Here is a 19,063-nt window from a genome sequence, read left to right as displayed (position 1 = left end):
TACTGTGAGGGACGGTCCCTCAGACAGACAGACAGACACACACAGACACACGCCTACCGTCTGCTGCTCTGCAGATGACATGCCACCAGAATTTCCCCAGGCATAGAATACACACACACACACACACACACACACACACACACACACACACCCACACACACCCACACACGTTTTTCGAAGAATTTTGAGACTAGGAAGAATTCCCCAACCCAGCAAAATGGAAACGGAAGTTAAACTATTGCAATCAGCATCTTTTCACTTACTTCACACTTCTCCAAAACTACAATTCTTTCTCTCTCCCCCCTCCTTCTCTCTCTCTTTCTTTCTCTCTCAATCTCCCCCTCTCTCTCACTCGCAGATAGAGAAATGGCCAACAAGAGTGAAATGGTGTGAGAAAGAGTTCCATTTTGTTCCGTTTAAAGCAACTGCACTTTGTCCTACTTATTTCTCTTCCCCCTCTCCCCCCTTCCACAAACATTCCCATTTCCCTTATCTGAAAGGGAGGCCCAGCAGGAGCTAATGAATATATGGAGACGAGGACGGAGGGAAGGTGGAGGGAGGGTGAGAAGAAGAAAATAATAAAAGAGGAGAAAATAAATGTCAGAGGAAGAGGGAGAGAAGCCACTGAACTGCAAAATACAAATACATGGTTAAAAAAAGAACTGAATGGCCATTTTCTGTCTTGCATCTTGAATACACATCTCGCTTGTTTCCGCTTAACATGACACAAACGAGCCTGCCCCCCCTCCCAAACACACACACACACACACACACACACAGACACACAGACTAAGGGTCAACCTTGAAAAGGTCAAAGGCCTAACACAGGGACAGACAACAAGCCAACACATTAGTTTGGACTTAAACAAGAGGAATACTTGTAGGGGGAAAGAGGATGGGGGAAGCTTAAGTAGTTTAACTGCACAGTGAAAACCAAAGAGAGAGAGAAGAGAGGAGAAGGGGGAGGGCAGAGAGGAGGAGAGGAGGGGGGGAGAGAGAAAGAAAGAAAGAGAGAGAAAGAGACCCTTGGTGTCAACCAGCAGAGGCTGGAGTGTAAGAGGAAAGGGGAGAAAAAAGATGAGGGGAAAAAGAATCTGGGCAATCTTTCACACAAAGAGTCCCCTTGAGAGCCCCGGTGGCAGGCTGGCCATCGCATGCGGCCCCACAGGAAGTCAAACTGGACTGTGAAACAAGAGCAGGACATTACCCCCTGCTTCAAAAGACCCCCTTATACACACATTATATACACACACACACACACATATACACAAGTACTCCACTTGACTTTTTTTTTTTTTTTAAGGGCACCCCCTGGTCCAACATATTTCAAACAAAACAGGCCTTCAGCAATGACATCATATGCTTTTTTTAAACACACCCCTCATCCCAACTACCCCATATTTATAATACACACACACTCTCCTGTGGGCATTTAAATGCCAATGAAAATGTTTGCTTTCCTGTTTAACTTCTCACCCTAACAAAAGAGGGCGATCGGCCAGACAATGCAGCCTGCTCCAAGTCTGAGGAGGCTGCATGGGGGAGGGTGTGTGTGTGTGTGTGTGTGTGTGTGTGTGTGTGTGTGTGTGTGAGTGGGGGTTATCTGAATGTGGCAGTGCTGGCCCTTCAAATCTCCCTGCCTGCAGAAAATCACCCCCGGCAGCCGTGTAAACAGCACCCCTCGCCTCATAAAACTACTAATGCTACTGCAACCCCCCAAAGCCCTGCACACGCACACGCACACGCACACGCACACGCACACAGTGGCCCGCGTTGGCCCTGCACTGAGCTGGGCCAGAAGTAGGCCAGCCCTCCTGCCCAATGACCTGGCTTTGATGACCGTGCTCTGTCAGGTGCTCGGTGGCAAGAGAGAGAGAGGCCTTCAGGCAATGAGGACAGACAACCAGACAAACACGCATGTGCACACACACTCTCACACACACACACACACACACACACAGAGAGAAGGAGTGGAAAGGGGATAATGAGAGCAAGAGCTCAGTTCATTCACGCCACTCAATTCGTGCCAGGCAAGCCAATCAGTCACCGCAAACAAAGGCCTGAAAGAGTCCCAAAAGAAAGGGTGGGGGGTGAAGGTGGAGATGAACACACATGGGAGGACAGAGACATGGAGAGAGCCATAGTGTGTGTGTGTGTGTGTGTGTGTGTGTGTGTGTGTGTGTGTGTGTGTGTGTGTGTGTGAGTAAGAGAGTAAACATACGTTGTTTACTGGCATTCACAAACAGCACTCCACCGCAAGCACATCCTCATCACCTACACGGCACTTCAAGGGAAACATGGGAGACTGGCACAGTCAGCAAGTAGCCTTAGCATTTCATCCCACTAGCACTGAGAAAGCAAAACATAACTTCAATTGTGTGTGTGTGTGTGTGTGTGTGTGTGTGTGTGTGTGTGTGTGTGTGTGTGTGGTGTTTATCACATTAAACATTCTTTAAGTGCCATAGCTGGTCTTTGGGCATCTCAGTCCGTATCAAATCTGACAGCTTCAAAGGCTTTCTTAGAAAAAAAAATATATGAAAATGAAATAAAAATAAAACGTGAAGCATGACTCACCCCAATCATGCTTAAGTGTTTAGATGGCTCCCCTAAGCCTGCCAAGCTAGCAGGGTGCCTGTCTCTGAGTTCATACACACACACACACACACACGATAGAGGCTGGTGCTGCTGGAGCCGTAGCCAGGAAATGAGCCTCCTCCCTGGGGAGCATGACAATGAGACGGCCCCTGGAGACTCTGCACTCTGGGAGTCATGTCCTCCTCGCTGGAGAGGATCTCCCCCGTACCAGGGGGAGTGAAGAGTGCTAAGAAGAAGAAACGAGGTCGGCGTCTGGACGGTTAGCTCAGCTGATAGCAGGGCGAGGCAGGGCGGCCTGGTGTTCCAATTCGGTCACCTAACGGCTGCTAACGAGCCTCTCCTGTAACGAGGCGTCACAGCCGCGAGCCTTTCAAGGCTCGTTCCCACACAGAGACATGTTTGCCTGCCGCCATCACGTAACGCATCAGCGCACTTGCTAACAGGCGATGAGACAATCCAATCACAGACTCTGCTCTCCTGCTCGTCACATTCAGGGAAGGATGCCTATGGCCAATGTTCCCCCAGCCCCGACCTCCCACACACACACACACACACACACACACACACACACCTAAGGGCAGAGGTGCGTGACAAGTGCCTGCTTTTACCACTCAGCCTGGCGCTCTCATTAGTGCCCAGGCCCCCTCGGGCTCTGGCTGTCGGCGTTGCTGATAAAAAAGGGTCCAGGTCGCCTCGCCTCGGGGACCCCCTCTGCTTTCCATGACCACAGGCTCAATGAGCTCCTGCGGCCCTCCTTCTGCATGTTCTTCTTCTGTTTCTTTTTGTTTGCTTCCCTCCCTTGCTCTGCTTTTATTCCTTTGTTTTGTTGTTTTGTTTTCAGGGCCTTAATGGTGGGGCTCGAGGGTGAGATAGCATGCCTCCGGCTCAGCAGTCAAAGCCACCCCCTTGACTGACGACCTACATTGATCAGAGGTAGGTGTGTGTGTGTGTGTGTGTGTGTGTGTGTGTGTGTGTGTGTGTGTGTAGGGGGACACTTAACAAAGGGCCGACCACCAGCAGGGATGACACAAAGCTGGTTCTCAGGGTGGAGTCTGTGTGTTTGTGTCTGTCTGTCTGTGTGTGTGTGTGTGTGTGTGTGTGTGTATGTGAGGGAGGGGAGGTCGAAGCGCTGACATAAGACCACGCTGACCGTCTGGCCTTCTACGGGGGGGGGGGGGGGGGCGCTTTGCCATCGCGGTAATCCCCCTCCCCTCCTCCCCCTGCCCTCTCCAAGAATGCCGCTGTGTCTGTGTCGCACACAGAGAGGAACAGACAGCGGGGTCGCAACCTCAGCGACACACACAAACACGCCGCACACACACAGACCCTAGGAGCCAACGGAGCACAGATGACACAGTAAAGTGACAAGGGAGGGAGAGGGCTTGGACACACTCTGTGTGTGTCTCTGTGTCTGTGTGTCTGGTGGGCGGAGGTAAGCACTACAGCTACCAAGTAAAACCACCAGTTCAGAACACCTCCAGAGGATGCACCTTTTTCATTTCTCACATCCTACCGCAGAAATGAGTAAGCAAACATGTAACATAGATAGTGAGTTAGTGACACAGAAACAAATCTAAAAAGCAAAACCATGAGGCATTCTTTCCATGGCTACACTCAAAACACTCTCCCACACAAACACATACACACAGACACAAATATACACAGTTGCTGTGTACCAAAAAAGAAAAGCACAAACCCAAATGCAATTAAACAGATTGGATCCTGCGATAAGATAAAAAAAAAGCAGGACATAACACTACGCTATGCCCTGAAATCATATAATCACACATGACTAATTAAGCTGAACTTCATAGCTGCTAATTACCTCAACATTACCATTCTTCATACATTCCAGGGCTGCTACTTTATTTAAGCATACAGAGGGAGAAAGAGAGAGAGAGAGAGAGAGAGAGAGAGAAAGTAAGTGAAAGAGAGAAAGAGGGTGAGTTCATGGGAGAAAGAGCGAATTCATGAAAAATTCATTGCTAATTAATGTGCCAATGAAAACAAATAGTGTGGTAGCTCAGTAAGCATGGCATCACCTAGAAGACGAACGCACAGCAAATTGCAGATTATTTAGGTACACACACTAGTGCATCCCTCCACAGCAAGGCATAAGGACTGCACTGAATGTGTGTGTTTTTTTTTAAGTTAGTGCCAGTGTACAGTATATATGTATAATATACACATTATGCATTGTGTACATTATATTTTAATATATATACACACACAGTTTGAGAACCAAATACAATCCAGATGAGATGGCCTGTGTGTCTGTGTGTGTGTGTGTGTGTGTGTGTGTGTGTGTGTGTACAGAGTGATGTCATCCGAGTCGGACAGCTCTGACAGGGTCACGACCTGACTAATGATGCATCCTGGCATTTCATCCAATCGAGCAGAAAAAAAAAAATATCCCTCTTTGTCATGAAGCCCGTGGCCAGTAGGAGAGAGAGCGGACAGAGACAGAGACAAAGAGAGAGAGAGAGAGAGAGAAATATGGCAGCAGTTATCACGGCACGACCTTGAGTGGCGGAGGCCGCGTGCTCCACGACGGCCGGGGTGGTGGCGGTACAAAGTCAACACAGGCAGCTGGTGCTGGTTAGGTATTACACGGCAAAGATCAGAAGGAATCAGCGGCCATTAGGGCCCAGGCAGGAGGGGTGTGGGGGTGGAGGAGCGTCGGGAAAATCCAGCATTACTCAAACACACACACACAGTTCCATCTCCTCACTGGGCGGCAAACAATGCTGACCTCGTTTTTCGCAAAGAAGCTTGGGTTTGGAGAAGAGTTGCTTCGCTTCGCACACACACACACACACACACACACACACACACACACACACACACACACACACACACACACACACACACACACACACACACACACACACACACACACACACACACACACACACACACACACACACACACACACACACACACACACACACACACACACACACACACACACACACACACACACACACACACACACACACACACACACACACACACACACACGTAGTAATATGGACACAGACACCAGATTGCAGTAGAGGGATGCCTGGTCCCAGTGGAACGGGAATTTACACACCAGGAAAAAAAAAAAGAACACACTCTTTCCCCCCATTCTGCCATCTGCATTTGATCAGTGCAACATCTTCCTCCAAATCACGACTAAAAACCGATTATGTTTCTCCCTCTGATTTTCTCTTACTCTCTCTCCCTCTCTCTCTCTCTCTCCTTTTGCTGCATCTGCCTCTCGCTCACTCACTCGTTCGCTCAAGCCGGGCCAGCACGGCGCATTGTTGCACATGGATGAATGGTGCTATTGTTTACTGACGCTTGGCAATGGAAAGTTATTCCAGGTGGCGCAGGGCCCCGAGGCCTGGCAGCGATGAAGCCTGACTGGCACCCAGGACCTGGGCAGGCAGACGGCTGAATGGACGGATGGATGGATGGATGGGTGGTTATATAGAGGGATGGGTAGAGTGGCCACTGTGGTGATGACGACTGGGGAATTGTGGTGTGGTAGAGAGGGTGGAGAAGAGAGGAGAGTGTGAGAAAGGGGAGGATGAATAGATGTTGAGGGATGCATGGAATGGAGAGGGGAAGCACAGGAGAGGATAAGAAAGAGAGGGACAGAGAGAGAGAGAGAGAAAAAAAGAAGGCAGTCATGCAGTCGAATGTCTCTATATAAGGACAAGGGTTCAAAGACGACCAGTATGTCAGCCGGTAGGCCTTGGGGCACTCGTGGTGGCGCCATGTCCGCGGCTGATGAGTACCTCGGCGCCCGGTCACACCGAGCTCTGCCAGAGCGAGCCGGTTCAATCGACCAGATTCAATTTGGCCTCAGAAGCACTGGGAGCGCGGCACTCACCATCCGCAGCTATTCGCTGGCACTGATCGCGCTGTTCTCACACAGCTGCCTGGGAGTGTGTGTTTGTGTGGACACACACAGACACACACACACACACACACACACACACGCTCTCACACACACATGCAACCCTGTGCCAAGGGATGGTAAAATCTCCTGGCAGAGTGGAGAACACAAGCCAGGAAAGGTGCCACAATCCAAATTGACATAGCTTCTCTATTCCCTGCACAAGAGGCTGATGGGTCAGAAAGATTCTGACAGGCTGGCAAGAATTTACACACCAGTAAAGGTCACACAGATGCCTGTGTTTGTTAGTGTGCGTGTGTGTGAGTGAGAGAGAGAGTGTGTGTGTGTTGTGGCATAGAGATTAAATGACTGGGGCCATGCTTCTCCCACTTCCAAACACAATTTCAGTTCCTATCGATTTTGCTGCATCAGAGAGTGCATCTTGCTCTCTTCAAAAGCCATACTGACGCCAGTGCTGATATTTTGGGAGTAATATAACGGACCACATCTCCAGTATATGGACCTGGCAGGCAACTGCCTCTCTTTGGAGGACTTGCACGTCCATACAATCTATGTGGAATGATTGAAATCTGGGTTAAAAGCTCTAACGACATCGCTACACGAAAATATTGTGACACTTATGAAATACATTACTGACGCAAGGTCAGCTATGCAAGCCCTAATTCCCACATCGTTTGCTCGGCTTTGATTCAAAAGTGCTTAATTTTCGGGCAAATCAGACGAGCCCTGGCACATCCTGGTTTGACTGCAATGTCATGAACGAAGTGGGCCGAATTCCTCCAGAAGTGGGAAGGGGGAGGCGGGCGAGTGAGCTGAGCTGTTGTTCGAGTGATTTACGCTAACGCGGAGAAGTAGCCTAATTGAGTGGTTGGAGAGCTCCTTTCACGCACGAGTTAGGGTGGGACGATGAAAGATCATAACCCCGGCGGTGCTGCGCAGATGTGACATACGCTTGCAGTGACGTGCGGGATATAAAAACGCTATTCTCATTTGGTTGGGAAAACAGAGACAGACAGCCAGTCTCTCTCGCTCTCGCTCTCTCTCACACACACACACATCCCCTTGAGGGTGACTGTAGTGCGCAGAGAGGGGGCGGCTCAGGAATCTTAACTACTAAACCATTTACATTACCACCTCACTTAAAAGACCTACTAGTATGGCCTGAGGGCTCATCTGGGCTGTTCAAAACACTTTCATATGAGGAAAAGTTTACCCTCCCCAAAACAGTGGCAGGATTACAGCCACAATGTTGCAGCTGACGCTACAGGGAATTACAAGAGTCGGACAGGATTTTAATAATGCCATGTCATACATAATTGAAGACTAACGTAAAAAACCTACTTGTCATATTCGGCGTTGTCCCTGTCGCAACGGGCGTCCTTGTGTTTCTGCCAATCCTTGCCGTGCTTGCAGGTGGTGAGGAGTACCACGTCCTCGGCGTTATGGACGTGATATAAGGCATTCCTTGTGTCCGACCCAATCCCGGTGAGATAACGCTTCCCTTTGAACACTAACATATACTTCCTAAAAGGTGGAATGGTGTTATATTTCAGATAGCCCCTTTCCCCCCCGGTCCTCGGGTGATCCTTGGAGAACAGCGGGATGGACACGTCGAAGTTGGGTCTGAAGTTCTCAGTGCTAATGCTCGCTTTGGCCAACATGGCCTGACCAATGTCAAAACCCAGGTCTTCCGTGTAGTCCGGCCATGTCCCCGAGTACAAGTTAAATATAAGGTGATTCCTACCATTGTTCCAAAGCTGTAGGCTCTGAACCTTGGTTTTCAGATTGTGCACATACTGCGGTGAAAGCTGGTCGCGGTCGAGCGTATCCAAGCTCAACACGAACAGACAAGCTTGTCCCGGGTCCGAGGTATAAAACCTGGAGCCCTCTATAGTCGACAAAATGTTCTGATAACTTTCTGAGATTTTCTCTCCCTTCTGTTGTGGGTATACATAAACTTTAAATCCGTTTCTTTGACACAGGGAGAAATCAAAGCAGGAGTCCATCCGACACCGCTTACCCTTGTAAACGCTCGAATTAACGTCCCTTTTTTGTCGTGGGGATATGTGGAGGTTATACTCCTCGGTGTCAGTTTGTTCCCAGGGGTGGAAAGGTTGTAACGGGTCCGAGAAGTGTGGCCATGGCTGGTCGGAGCGATATCCATTGCGGCTGGGATCATGCCGGCTCCTGCTGGTCGCTGGAACTTGGACACCCCCAAAGTAAAGCAGTAAAAGACATAGGCCAGCCGAAAGCAGGATTAAATATCGTTTTTTGGCCTGCATGTGTCCTGGCTGCTGGGTCGAGATGTTCACAAATAAATCTTAAGTAGCCCGAAGTTTGGCTCTCACCACCTCCAGCAACACCGCTCCGCCATCTTCCAGCCTGCAAGGATTTCCAACTCGCCTCTTCCCTCTTCTTCGGATTCCGTTCCCGTATCAAGCGATTGATCCAGGGCATGTGGGCGATTTTACTTGTGTTTACTCGCTCTCCCTCTTCTATCCAACAGTAACATTTTACGACGCAGTGACTTTGAGATAGTGGGTCTCCGCGAAAACAAACAAACCAGGTAAGGTACTCGGCTGCTTCGCTCTCTCTCCCCTCTCCAATATAGTTTGCGCCCGTTTCACAGGTCAGCTATCGTTAAAAGCGTCTGACAAGACTTGCAATCAAAGACGTACGATGGTTATCTGTTCACTTTGCCTCGGGAGAACAGCGCGAAGGAATACTACTATTCTGATGTAAACTCGTTAAAATGCCGACCAGGGGGGCTTTAAAGCATTCGTAGTGGCAGCGTTAATATCCAGATGTCCAGCACTAGATTCGGCCGGTTTCGGTGGCTTTCCTGGACGGTGGTTCACTCCATTGACCCCGACGTATATTCATTAGGCTTGGGAGCATCGAGGGGAAGCTTCTTATGTGGAGAATTGTAGCCACACGAATCCCTGCATTGCTCTTACTTCCATTCTCTCGGCAGACCCTCACGCACGTAAGTACAAGATCCTCTCATTGGGACAGTGTTTCTCGAAACAAGCCCAGAATCAACAGATGCAACGAACGGGAATAATTTTCACACTTGGGAACCACTTCGAAAAAAAACACGAACGATATCCCATGATCGGTGTGCCCAATTTCCAAATGCTCAATTGTTCCGATTGTTACTCTGTTACATTCCAATCCCGACACGACGGCAGTTTACGTGACATCCCATCATGGTGCGTTAGCCCGTCTCATTGGTTCACAGTAAAGACCGGAAAAGGCGGTGCTTCCGCTGCACCCATTCATGACCAAGCAAGTGGCTCTAAATGTCCACTGAAGTTTATTTAAGAAAAACTGAGATTCATAACATGCTGACAAAACAAACTTTCCCCCATCACTGCCTGCATAATATATTTATGAAAAGGAGGCCAATGTTTCCCTTTCAAATCCATAGACTATTTATTTTCTCTCGGAACAAATTGTCAAGTGTCAACATTATTAAATTAATTCTCTCAAGTGAATTGATAGTCTCAAATCAAACAAATGCTGATGTATAACCACATACTTATTAGAAATAAAAATGAAGTTAATTATAATATGTTTGAAATTAAAATTTGAAATGTAATTAAAATCCTCTAAACTCTCCCAAGATTCAAAACACTCAGTGGAATTACAAATGACCTCAAACAAAAACAACAGTGAATCAACCACATGCAACACAACTCTTTGCAGTGGCACGGCAAAGCCTAGTAACCACCATTTTACAGTCCTTTCCGTCTCTTAGGCAGCGGAGGTCAAACTCATTTTTATCAACTAATTACCCAGAGGAAGGGTTGAGAGACAGGGCAGGGCATACGAAGGGGCTGCCTGGGAAAGCGGCCAGGAGCCTGGTGGTAGACAGCGCAGCTGGACGTGCCAACGAGGCTGGCCCCTCTGTCAGACATCCGACACTTGACATGGGATGGCACCTCACGCAAAGCAGTGGCCCCCTCCCCTGGTGAAGAGAAGGGAGCGCTTCCAGATACACCCCTTCACCCACCAACCCCAGCCCCACCCCTTGCACCAACATCCACCCCTCCATCCCACAAAACATCCACCCTGGCTCTGTATACTCACTCTTCCTTCAAACTCTCTGCATGCCAGTGGGTGTGATAAGGAAGGAAGGGTTGATCGTGGAAAATGAAAGTCAAGAAGCAGTGATGACTCGACTGCATATCTCTTCCTCACAAACGACCTTGTAATTACTTATTAATTGCAGTGATCAATAACTGCTAATTACATTTCATTATCTTCATTTTTACTGCAGGGAGTCGTATTTCTGGAGAGACAGCTGAATGGACGAATGATGCATGGGGATTATGGTCTCTAAAAGAGTTCAATCACCTGGAGGACTTGAATGGACAGCTTTTGTTCTTGTTTGTTTGTGTGAATTCCCAAGGTAAAGATAACTTGGAAGCTCTTTCCCTCCATTTTTTTTGTAAACCATGTAGGTGCATCATCGTAGGCATGTGAGCTTTTGGGGCAGACTGCTGTAAACAAATACCCACATCCCGAGCACAAGGCTAAGGTTCAGTGAGCTCCAAGGAGGAGGAAGACAAAACAGCCTTTGAGAGTTCCCGGCCCACTGTTGATCTGACACAGATAACCCCCCTCCCTGCTCTCTGTACCCTGCCCCACACACACACTCCCCCATCCCATCCCATCCCTTTCCCACTGGGTGATGTAACTCACTGTGATCCTCAGCCATCTCGGCGAGACAAGTAGCTGTGTGACTGTGAACACAACATCAGGCAAAGCACCAGACACAAACCCAAACACACATATACACGTACACATACACATACACGCTCCCACAAACAAACACATATACACAGACACTAACACACACACACACACACACACACACACATACACACATATATAAAGGAGCACTTTAATATGCTCTCTCTCTCTCTCTCTCTTTCTTTCACATACACACACACACACACACACACACACACATCCACACCTCAAGACAAACATAGAAATTACACGTGTACAATAAGGCAAAGAGAGGCAAGGCCTTCTGTACATAATGCAATCAAATCATAAAGATAATTAGGTCACTGCCTTGCCAGTTGATAACAAATGCACCAGCAGGAAGTATGATGTATTTTGCAACACGTTCTTCTTTTTCCGTAAGAGCCAGACGACTGGTAATATCTCGATCTGGGACACACCACATTCTTTTTTTCCTCCTCCTACATTATTTCGAAGCCCCCATGAAACACACTATCATATATTTATGGAGAGTCATAAAATGTGTGAGGCTGGTCTTGAAGTTCCGTGGGCAAGGGAGAGAGATGGAATATGCATTAGTGTCGCTTGTTACGCGCCCAGCATAATGCATCATATCAAGGCGCTATCAGGTGCGCTAGCCTGAGAAGTTTTGTATTGGTAATGCTGCTGTCCACACATCACGCCACACAAACAGCCGTGCCGGGGGGGGGAGAAAGGGGGCCTGCTTCTGCGGAGGGCCACGGAGCAGGCTCCGCATGACTAATGTTACCATGGTCACCGAGTAGGAGTGCAATCTTCAAGTTTGGCTTTTCTTGTTTCTCACTGCCATTGCCTGAAGGCATATGAATCTTAAAAAATGTACTCCTGTGCTCTTTCAAAGAGATGCCTGCGTGCTTTCTCTCTCTTTGCGTGTGTGTGTGTGTGTGTGTTTTTGTCTCCCTCTGTGTGTGTGTGAGTGTGTTTGAGAGTTGCTAGTGTGGGCTGGTAAGATACCTCCCTTCCTTATTTATTTAAAATGACCTTTAGTTGCTAGAACGGAGGTTGCTCTTGGCAAAGAGAGGGTTTAAATGCTGGGGGATGTCGGAGGAGGAGAAGGAGGACGACAAGCAGAAGCACAGAACTCCTGGATCTCCCATCTTCTTTCTTTTTTTCCTCTTTTCATTTTATTTCATTCTGGAAGTCCAGAGAGAGAGAGAGAGAGGTGGCCAGCAAGGCAGAACAGGATAGATGTGGCGATAGGTTTTTGTCCTCATTAAAAATCCCAGCGCCTGACTTCTGATCCCTTTCATTTGCATTCCGCAGCAAAAAAAAATCCCCTTTTTTTCCCCCCAGACACAGATTTGAGAGTCAGCTGGTGCTGTAGAGGTTGATATGTGAGGAGATACCCTCCACCACCACCACCTCCATCTCCATTTTGAAAGATATTTCAGGCATAGTTTTTTGTACTTTGTTCTGATTAAAGGAAAATGTCTCTGCACGCACGGAGCTGACAAGGTTGAGAGAAGGAGACTCACAAGAGGCTAATCACTCAGATGGATTATTACTGCTAAGTTACTGTACATTTCAGTAGATTCCAGTTGACATCTACCCTGGAAATCCAGAGTTCTCGCGAAAGCACAACTGAATTGTCTCTGTGAGACACTCTGGCAATGAATAATGATGCACGTTACTTTTACCCCTTGCATCGTGTGGAACCAATCACATCGGTGTATCTGATATAGGCGGGCTATGAGGCGAGCTAAACAGATGACGACAGCGCTGCAACGAATCAGTCAGTAAACATTGGTCGTAGTGTTATCCAATTGTGTGGAAGTCCAGAATCAGTCAGTGGTTTAACATGTAAACATTTAGTCTGATCCATAACAGTAAACATTTGATCCAATTGTTTTGATCCAAACACTGATCCAATTGTGTGCAGTGAGATTTTTAAATGCATGCTTGGTGCCGCCCCTTGAGTTGGGCCATTTTCATTATTCGTGGCCAGACCCTAAATCTTTCTAGATTACCAGGGTCTGGATTTTCCAGGCTAGTTGACATCTTGAAATGGCTGCAATGTTTTAAACATATACATCCTCTAACAGCTAAAATAAAGTGCCATCTAATGTTCACACACAACGTCTCTTTCCATGGCAACAGTATCTTTTATGCTATTCATATGTTTTGAGATATGCTGCACACATGACAGTTGGTAAAAGCAACATGTAAAAGCAATGCAAACAGTAAACAACGTAAACACATCTCTTTTATGGCAATTACTATAAGTGGATGATGGTCAAATGACAAGGATGAAAAACATTTGATGTCTATACTGTATGGACACATTCTTTCTCTCTCTTTCTCTCTCTCACACACACACACACACACACACTCTCTCACTCATGCTCTCACACACACACACTCACATAAATAGAGGCATAAGACACTCTCTCTTTTTATTTTCTCTCTTTCTCCCTTTGAAGACATACAGCGAGAGTGCTAATGCACCACATCCCCTCTTCCCCCCCATCTTCCCCTCTGCCAAAAGATCTGAGTGGGGCCGTTCCTCACCCCTTTGAACCCCCCCCCCCCTCCTGCTCCCAGGCCTCAGCCTCCCAGCTGCAGCACAGGCAGCCACTGGTGCTGGAACAGAACAACCCCCCCCCCACCCCCTCCGTGCCGCCGCTGGGTCACAACCGTCACTATGCGTGAGGAGAGGCACCCTGGCAGACGTGTGCCACCCACCAACCAGCATGCCCGCCCTTCCTCCTTCCCTCCTGCTACTGCTGCTGCTGCTGTTCTCCCTGTTGTCTCTCCACCCCGTCAAGCTGAGAGGATGCGGCGAAATATTTGGGCTAGATGTCATGCTCAATGTGTCAGACCTCCAGAGAGTATCACTAACGAGATATGAGAGGACAAAAAAAAAATCACGTTGCCCACATAAACCGTAAACTTTTTTTTTCCGGTGTCCTGTCACAGGCAACTGTGAAGGGTGACATGTTTTTAAGCTCCAGTTGCTGCATTTATCTGGTTGCAGTATCTCTTTTACTGATTCCCACCTGGATATGTCACAAGAACAAATACAATGCAGCCAAATTCTGTGGAGAGGAAAGTAATGTAAGCATAGCACAGTTCAAACAGAGAAGACCAAAACAGAGTGAAACCTAATCTAAGTAGCGTATAATTAAAAATATGACATTCTATATGTTTAAATGTATGCATGCATGACAGGCATCATGCTCTGCAGAATGGGTCAACACAAACAAGCATTGTCCTTTAGATCTAGGCGTAAAAGTTCTGACAAAAATATTAGATTTCAAGGGGTTTTGGGACTACCCTTGTGTCCCATGTGTATCAGTGACTCTGAGATGAGATCAAAGCCATGCAGTTATGTGGCAAAAACCTCAGAAAAACAGACCCACTACACACAGAAATGCAAACATGACTATAATACATACTCAACAACCATAGGACAACCATAAAGAGATGAAATGAATGGCCACTGTAGCTGATATCAGGAAACTGGAGAAAGGAAATTGTAGAGAACAATGCCGCAGAAAAGAGGAACTAGGAAGAGATGAATCTATAGATATCAGTGTGCAGAGCGAGGTGTTGCATGAAGTGGCTTGGTTTTCCTCTGAGATAGCCATCGCTCTGCCCGGAAACTGTCGCCTGTGTCCACAGAGATCCGAAACCGCTGATTGAAGCACTTTCTCGGGACCTAGATACAGTAATTACCAAGTATGTCTCAGCCAAAACAGATAACGGAAGTGTTGCAATCTCTAAAAATAAATACCGGTACACAAACACCACATCCCTACCCTCAGTAAAAAGAAATGTGACAAGCTTATGAAGCATTTTTAAAGAAGAGGACAAAGGAGACAAACACAATTCTTATGATCTCACTTTGCATTACTCCAATGGAAACCATTAATCAAACCATAAACGATGTAATTTCAATGGACACTGTACAGTGAATCGCAGTGCCTTGACTCTCTTTGGTCCATTGAGTCCATTGAGTGATGCATGCATATGTGTGTGCAAATCAGACCTCTGGACCTCTGGGAGCTTCGTTAATATTTATGTCACGCTTGGGAAGGTATATGCACACTGCCTAAGGCCAACATGAAGATTAGAGGCACATTAACTCTTCTGAGTGATAAAGCTCTTTCATCTCGTATTTATTACAAAAGTAAATCATTGACTCCCATCACAGATATCACCGTGGTTTCCATCCATCTCATTTCGATGCTTTATCAGTCAGCAGCATCAGGACCACTGAGTCAAAGCCCCATATGAAAGTTGATATGGCAGCATTATTAAATCGTGTGCAGAAAATTAAAATTGGGGGGTGGTGGGCATATCATAAAGCAGCAAAACACATACTGTATGTATGATCTGTTCTGTGCATTATCGCAGCCGTTAACCCATGCAAGTGGTCGTCTCTGCGAAAGCTATTAAACTTACATAACAATCAGAGCCTTGTCAAGAGGGAGCCCGGGGCCTGAAACAAAGAGAGACCGGAGGAGGCCAGTCAGACTCTCGCTTTTTATGCGCCTGACTCTTCTCTCGGCCAGTACAGTAACTTTAAACGCCACTTGAGACACATTGACACACACACACACACACACACACACAAACACACACAGTTTCCAGACAGTCAACCCAGAGGTGCAGTGTCGAGTCTGCCACCCAGCTCTTTGTGTAAATGTGTAGGTGTGAGCCTTCGCTTCTCCAGCTGTGCCGCTGCGCCTGGTTGGAGCGCCGCGCCGTAAATTATCCTCTCGCAGGCATTCCCAGCTCCCAGCAGGATGGGCGGAATTTCCAAACATGAACTTTTCCCCCTTTTTTGTCTCCTGTCAACAGAACAAACAGCGAGAAAAAGAGAGAAAGATGGGGGGGGGGGGGTATGTATATGTATGTGTGGGGGTGTGAGGGGGAGAGAGAGTGAACGCTCTGTGGAATGGAAGTTGACACCGTTTGCCATGGCGTGATTTATCAGACAGGGGCTTTGCTAAAGCGCTGGACGGGCCTTGCCGACCGTAAACAGAAGCCTCTCTCTCTTTTTTTTTTTTACTGCCCTCCGGGATGGGAGAGGAGAGGCTGGCAGATTCACACACCATAAAAAGCCCATCCGCACTTGAGTGGGCCGGGGACAGGTTCACACCGCAGACGGATGGACAGAGAGACAGATGGACGGATGGCTCTCCAGGATGAGAGACCTCTATGGAGACACACGTCTCCACACATCAGAGGACCACTAGCAAGATTAATGACAGCAAGGGGTAAGGCTAGCTTCAAAGAGTGGAAACCTGGGCACTGGGTTTGGCCTTGCTTGAGGAATAGACAGAGACAATGAAAGAGAGAGAGAGAGAGAGAGAGAGAGAGAAAGAGAGAAAGAGAGAGAGAGAGAGAGAGAGAGCATTGCAACATTGTCCCATCTGTTACCACCGAAGACGTTGATGAGAAAAAAACATGGCATGTTCTTTTTTTTCCACCCTTGGCACCACTGGGAATCCAGCTGAGAGAGGTACGGAAAAGCCTGAGAGAGATCCGTCAGAAAATGAGTGTTGGTGACTCCCTGGGCAGCTTGACTGTATCTGGAAGACTACACAAACCTGCTCCCCCATTTCACCACAGTCACTAAACGAACCATAGCACTGCCACTTGAATTTCACGGAAAATGTCAAAAACATAACCATACCACAGGGGGGTGGGGTGGGGGACTGAAAACTGATAAATGGAAACTAAAACAAGAAATGGCACCACGCGTTACACATCAAAGACACCAGTTCCAGGATATTTTTTTACTCAATTAAATTCAAATATTTATTGTTGTATAAAAAAATTATAAAATAATAATAATTATGATAATAACAGTAGTGATAATAAAAATAATGGTAATGTCTCAACCTCACCAGTCATGCAGTAACTACAGATGCATTGGTCTCTTGGCATCCGAGACTCTATATAAACATTTACTGGACATCTTTCACCTATGGTTGACTTTAATCTCATCGTGCAATTAGTTTTTACTAGTACTAGTTTTTTTCCAGGTGCATTTTTTTTGTTTCCAGACAGGACTGGGCCTGGCCTACAAGCCAGAGAAACTGGAACGATCATGTTGGAATGCGATTAATCATTGTGAGGTGTAACAAAACGGCTTCAATCCCCACACAGTTAAGAGGATGGCTTTGGTAATTATGACAGGAGCTCGCTCTTACGCAGCCAACAAACGTGTGTGTTTCCCATCAAGGGAAAAGGAGGTGATGGTGGAAGTGTGTGTGTGTGTGTGTGTGTGTGTGTGTGTGTGTGTGTGTGTGTGTGTGTGTGTGTGTGTTGGGGAGGGCACCTGGGAGTGGGAGGGATGCAGCGCTTCAGAACATATCAGCCGGCAGTGTGGAGATGAAGAGGTGTGGAGCAACTGGGAATTCTCCCAGCAGATCCGGTTATGCAGGGTCGGAAGTCGGAGCGGCGCATTATCGCAACGCATAATGAATTCGCAGAGAAAAGCAGGCGGAGACCGACTCCTTTCGCTCCCCCGAAAGATGTTTATCTGGTCTCCTGACTCTTCCTTTTAATTTGGAATTCAAAGGGCTTAATTTCAGAGGTATCAAAGCGCCGTCGACTAAACCCAGGTATTAAAGTTCCCTTCCACACAAAGATCACAATAGACCAGCCAGCTTTATAACAATAATCTTAAGTCCTCAAGTAAGGTAGGCATTTAAAGTCAGCTGGATATTGGTTGACAGTGAAAAAAGGCATACATGAATGGACGGCAAGACATTCTTTGAGACTATATCTATAAAAGGCTACATAAAAACCAGACGGCAGTCTATTTGGTTTGGATTGTTGACATGACACTGACTGCTCTAAAATCACCTGTGTAAATGATCTTTGTGCACTAAGTAATCTTTTCTTTGGATGGATATGATAGAAAATGGGAGCCGTTGGCAGCTTCTGATCCATTGGAAAATGTGTACAAACATCATGACCTATCTATTCTGCTATTCTGCTGTCTTTTTTCAGTCAGTCGATACTCTCTCTCCCTCTTTCTCTCTCTCCATCTCTTTCTCTCTCCAACTACCCTTTTTGGTCTGTGTCTTTCTCCATCCAGTGGATGAGATGTTGGAGTGGCAGTCATCTGCCCATGTTGGCATGATGGCCCCAGCTGTCACAGCACAGAACCTGGCCAAGGCGGATGCCCAGGGGGGCACCACAGAGCCTGGGGGAGGGGGGGGGGGTGCTAGCTGCCAGCTGAGCCTCCAGACAGAGGCGCGGAGCCAAGCTCACACATGTTTAATCTGCCACACACACACACACACACAAACAGAGGCACACACACACACACACACAAACAGAGGCACACACACACACACACACACAAACAGAGGCACACACACACACACACACAAACAGAGGCACACACACACACACACACACACAAACAGAGGCACAGACACACACACACACACACAAACAGAGGCACACACACACATACACACACACACACACACACACACACACACACACACACACAGAGACACACACACACACACACACACACACACACACACACACACACACACACACACACACACACACACACACTCACAGTACTGTTAACAACACGGCACATCTTTTCCCTCTGCACAATAATCTATCTTCTGGGTCACATTTGAGACCCCAGGCCTCTTTTCCATCCTTGTAACACAAGGGCCTCTCTCTCTCTCTCTCTCTCTAGTTCATTTCATGATGAGGGGGGAATATCAAGGAGCAATTTATCCGGAGGCTGCTAAGAAAAGGGAAGTAATTGTGATATCAAGTTGC

At 47.4% G+C, this 19,063-nt stretch overlaps 1 protein-coding gene across 1 annotated transcript in view; it reads right to left on the bottom strand.

The window, feature by feature from the left end:
* The window catches only part of ext1b (exostosin glycosyltransferase 1b), a 66,022-nt gene extending 56,331 nt beyond the window's left edge, over positions 1–9,691 (bottom strand). The window contains exon 1 of the mRNA XM_076302096.1: positions 7,844–9,691. Coding sequence (XP_076158211.1) covers positions 7,844–8,784 — 941 coding nt within the window. The 5' untranslated portion in view covers positions 8,785–9,691. The remainder of the gene's footprint in view (positions 1–7,843) is intronic.
* Between the last annotated feature and the right edge of the window lie 9,372 nt (positions 9,692–19,063).

This window comes from Alosa pseudoharengus, unplaced genomic scaffold, assembly GCF_046254945.1.
Source record: "Alosa pseudoharengus isolate Yale_2024_CS ecotype anadromous, Long Island Sound unplaced genomic scaffold, YU_APseudo_1.1 YU_APseudo_1.1_scf_23, whole genome shotgun sequence".
Classification (NCBI taxonomy): Eukaryota; Metazoa; Chordata; class Actinopteri; order Clupeiformes; family Clupeidae; genus Alosa; species Alosa pseudoharengus.
Note: the sequence above shows the minus strand (reverse complement) of the source record. Positions and strands in the feature narration are given on the sequence as shown.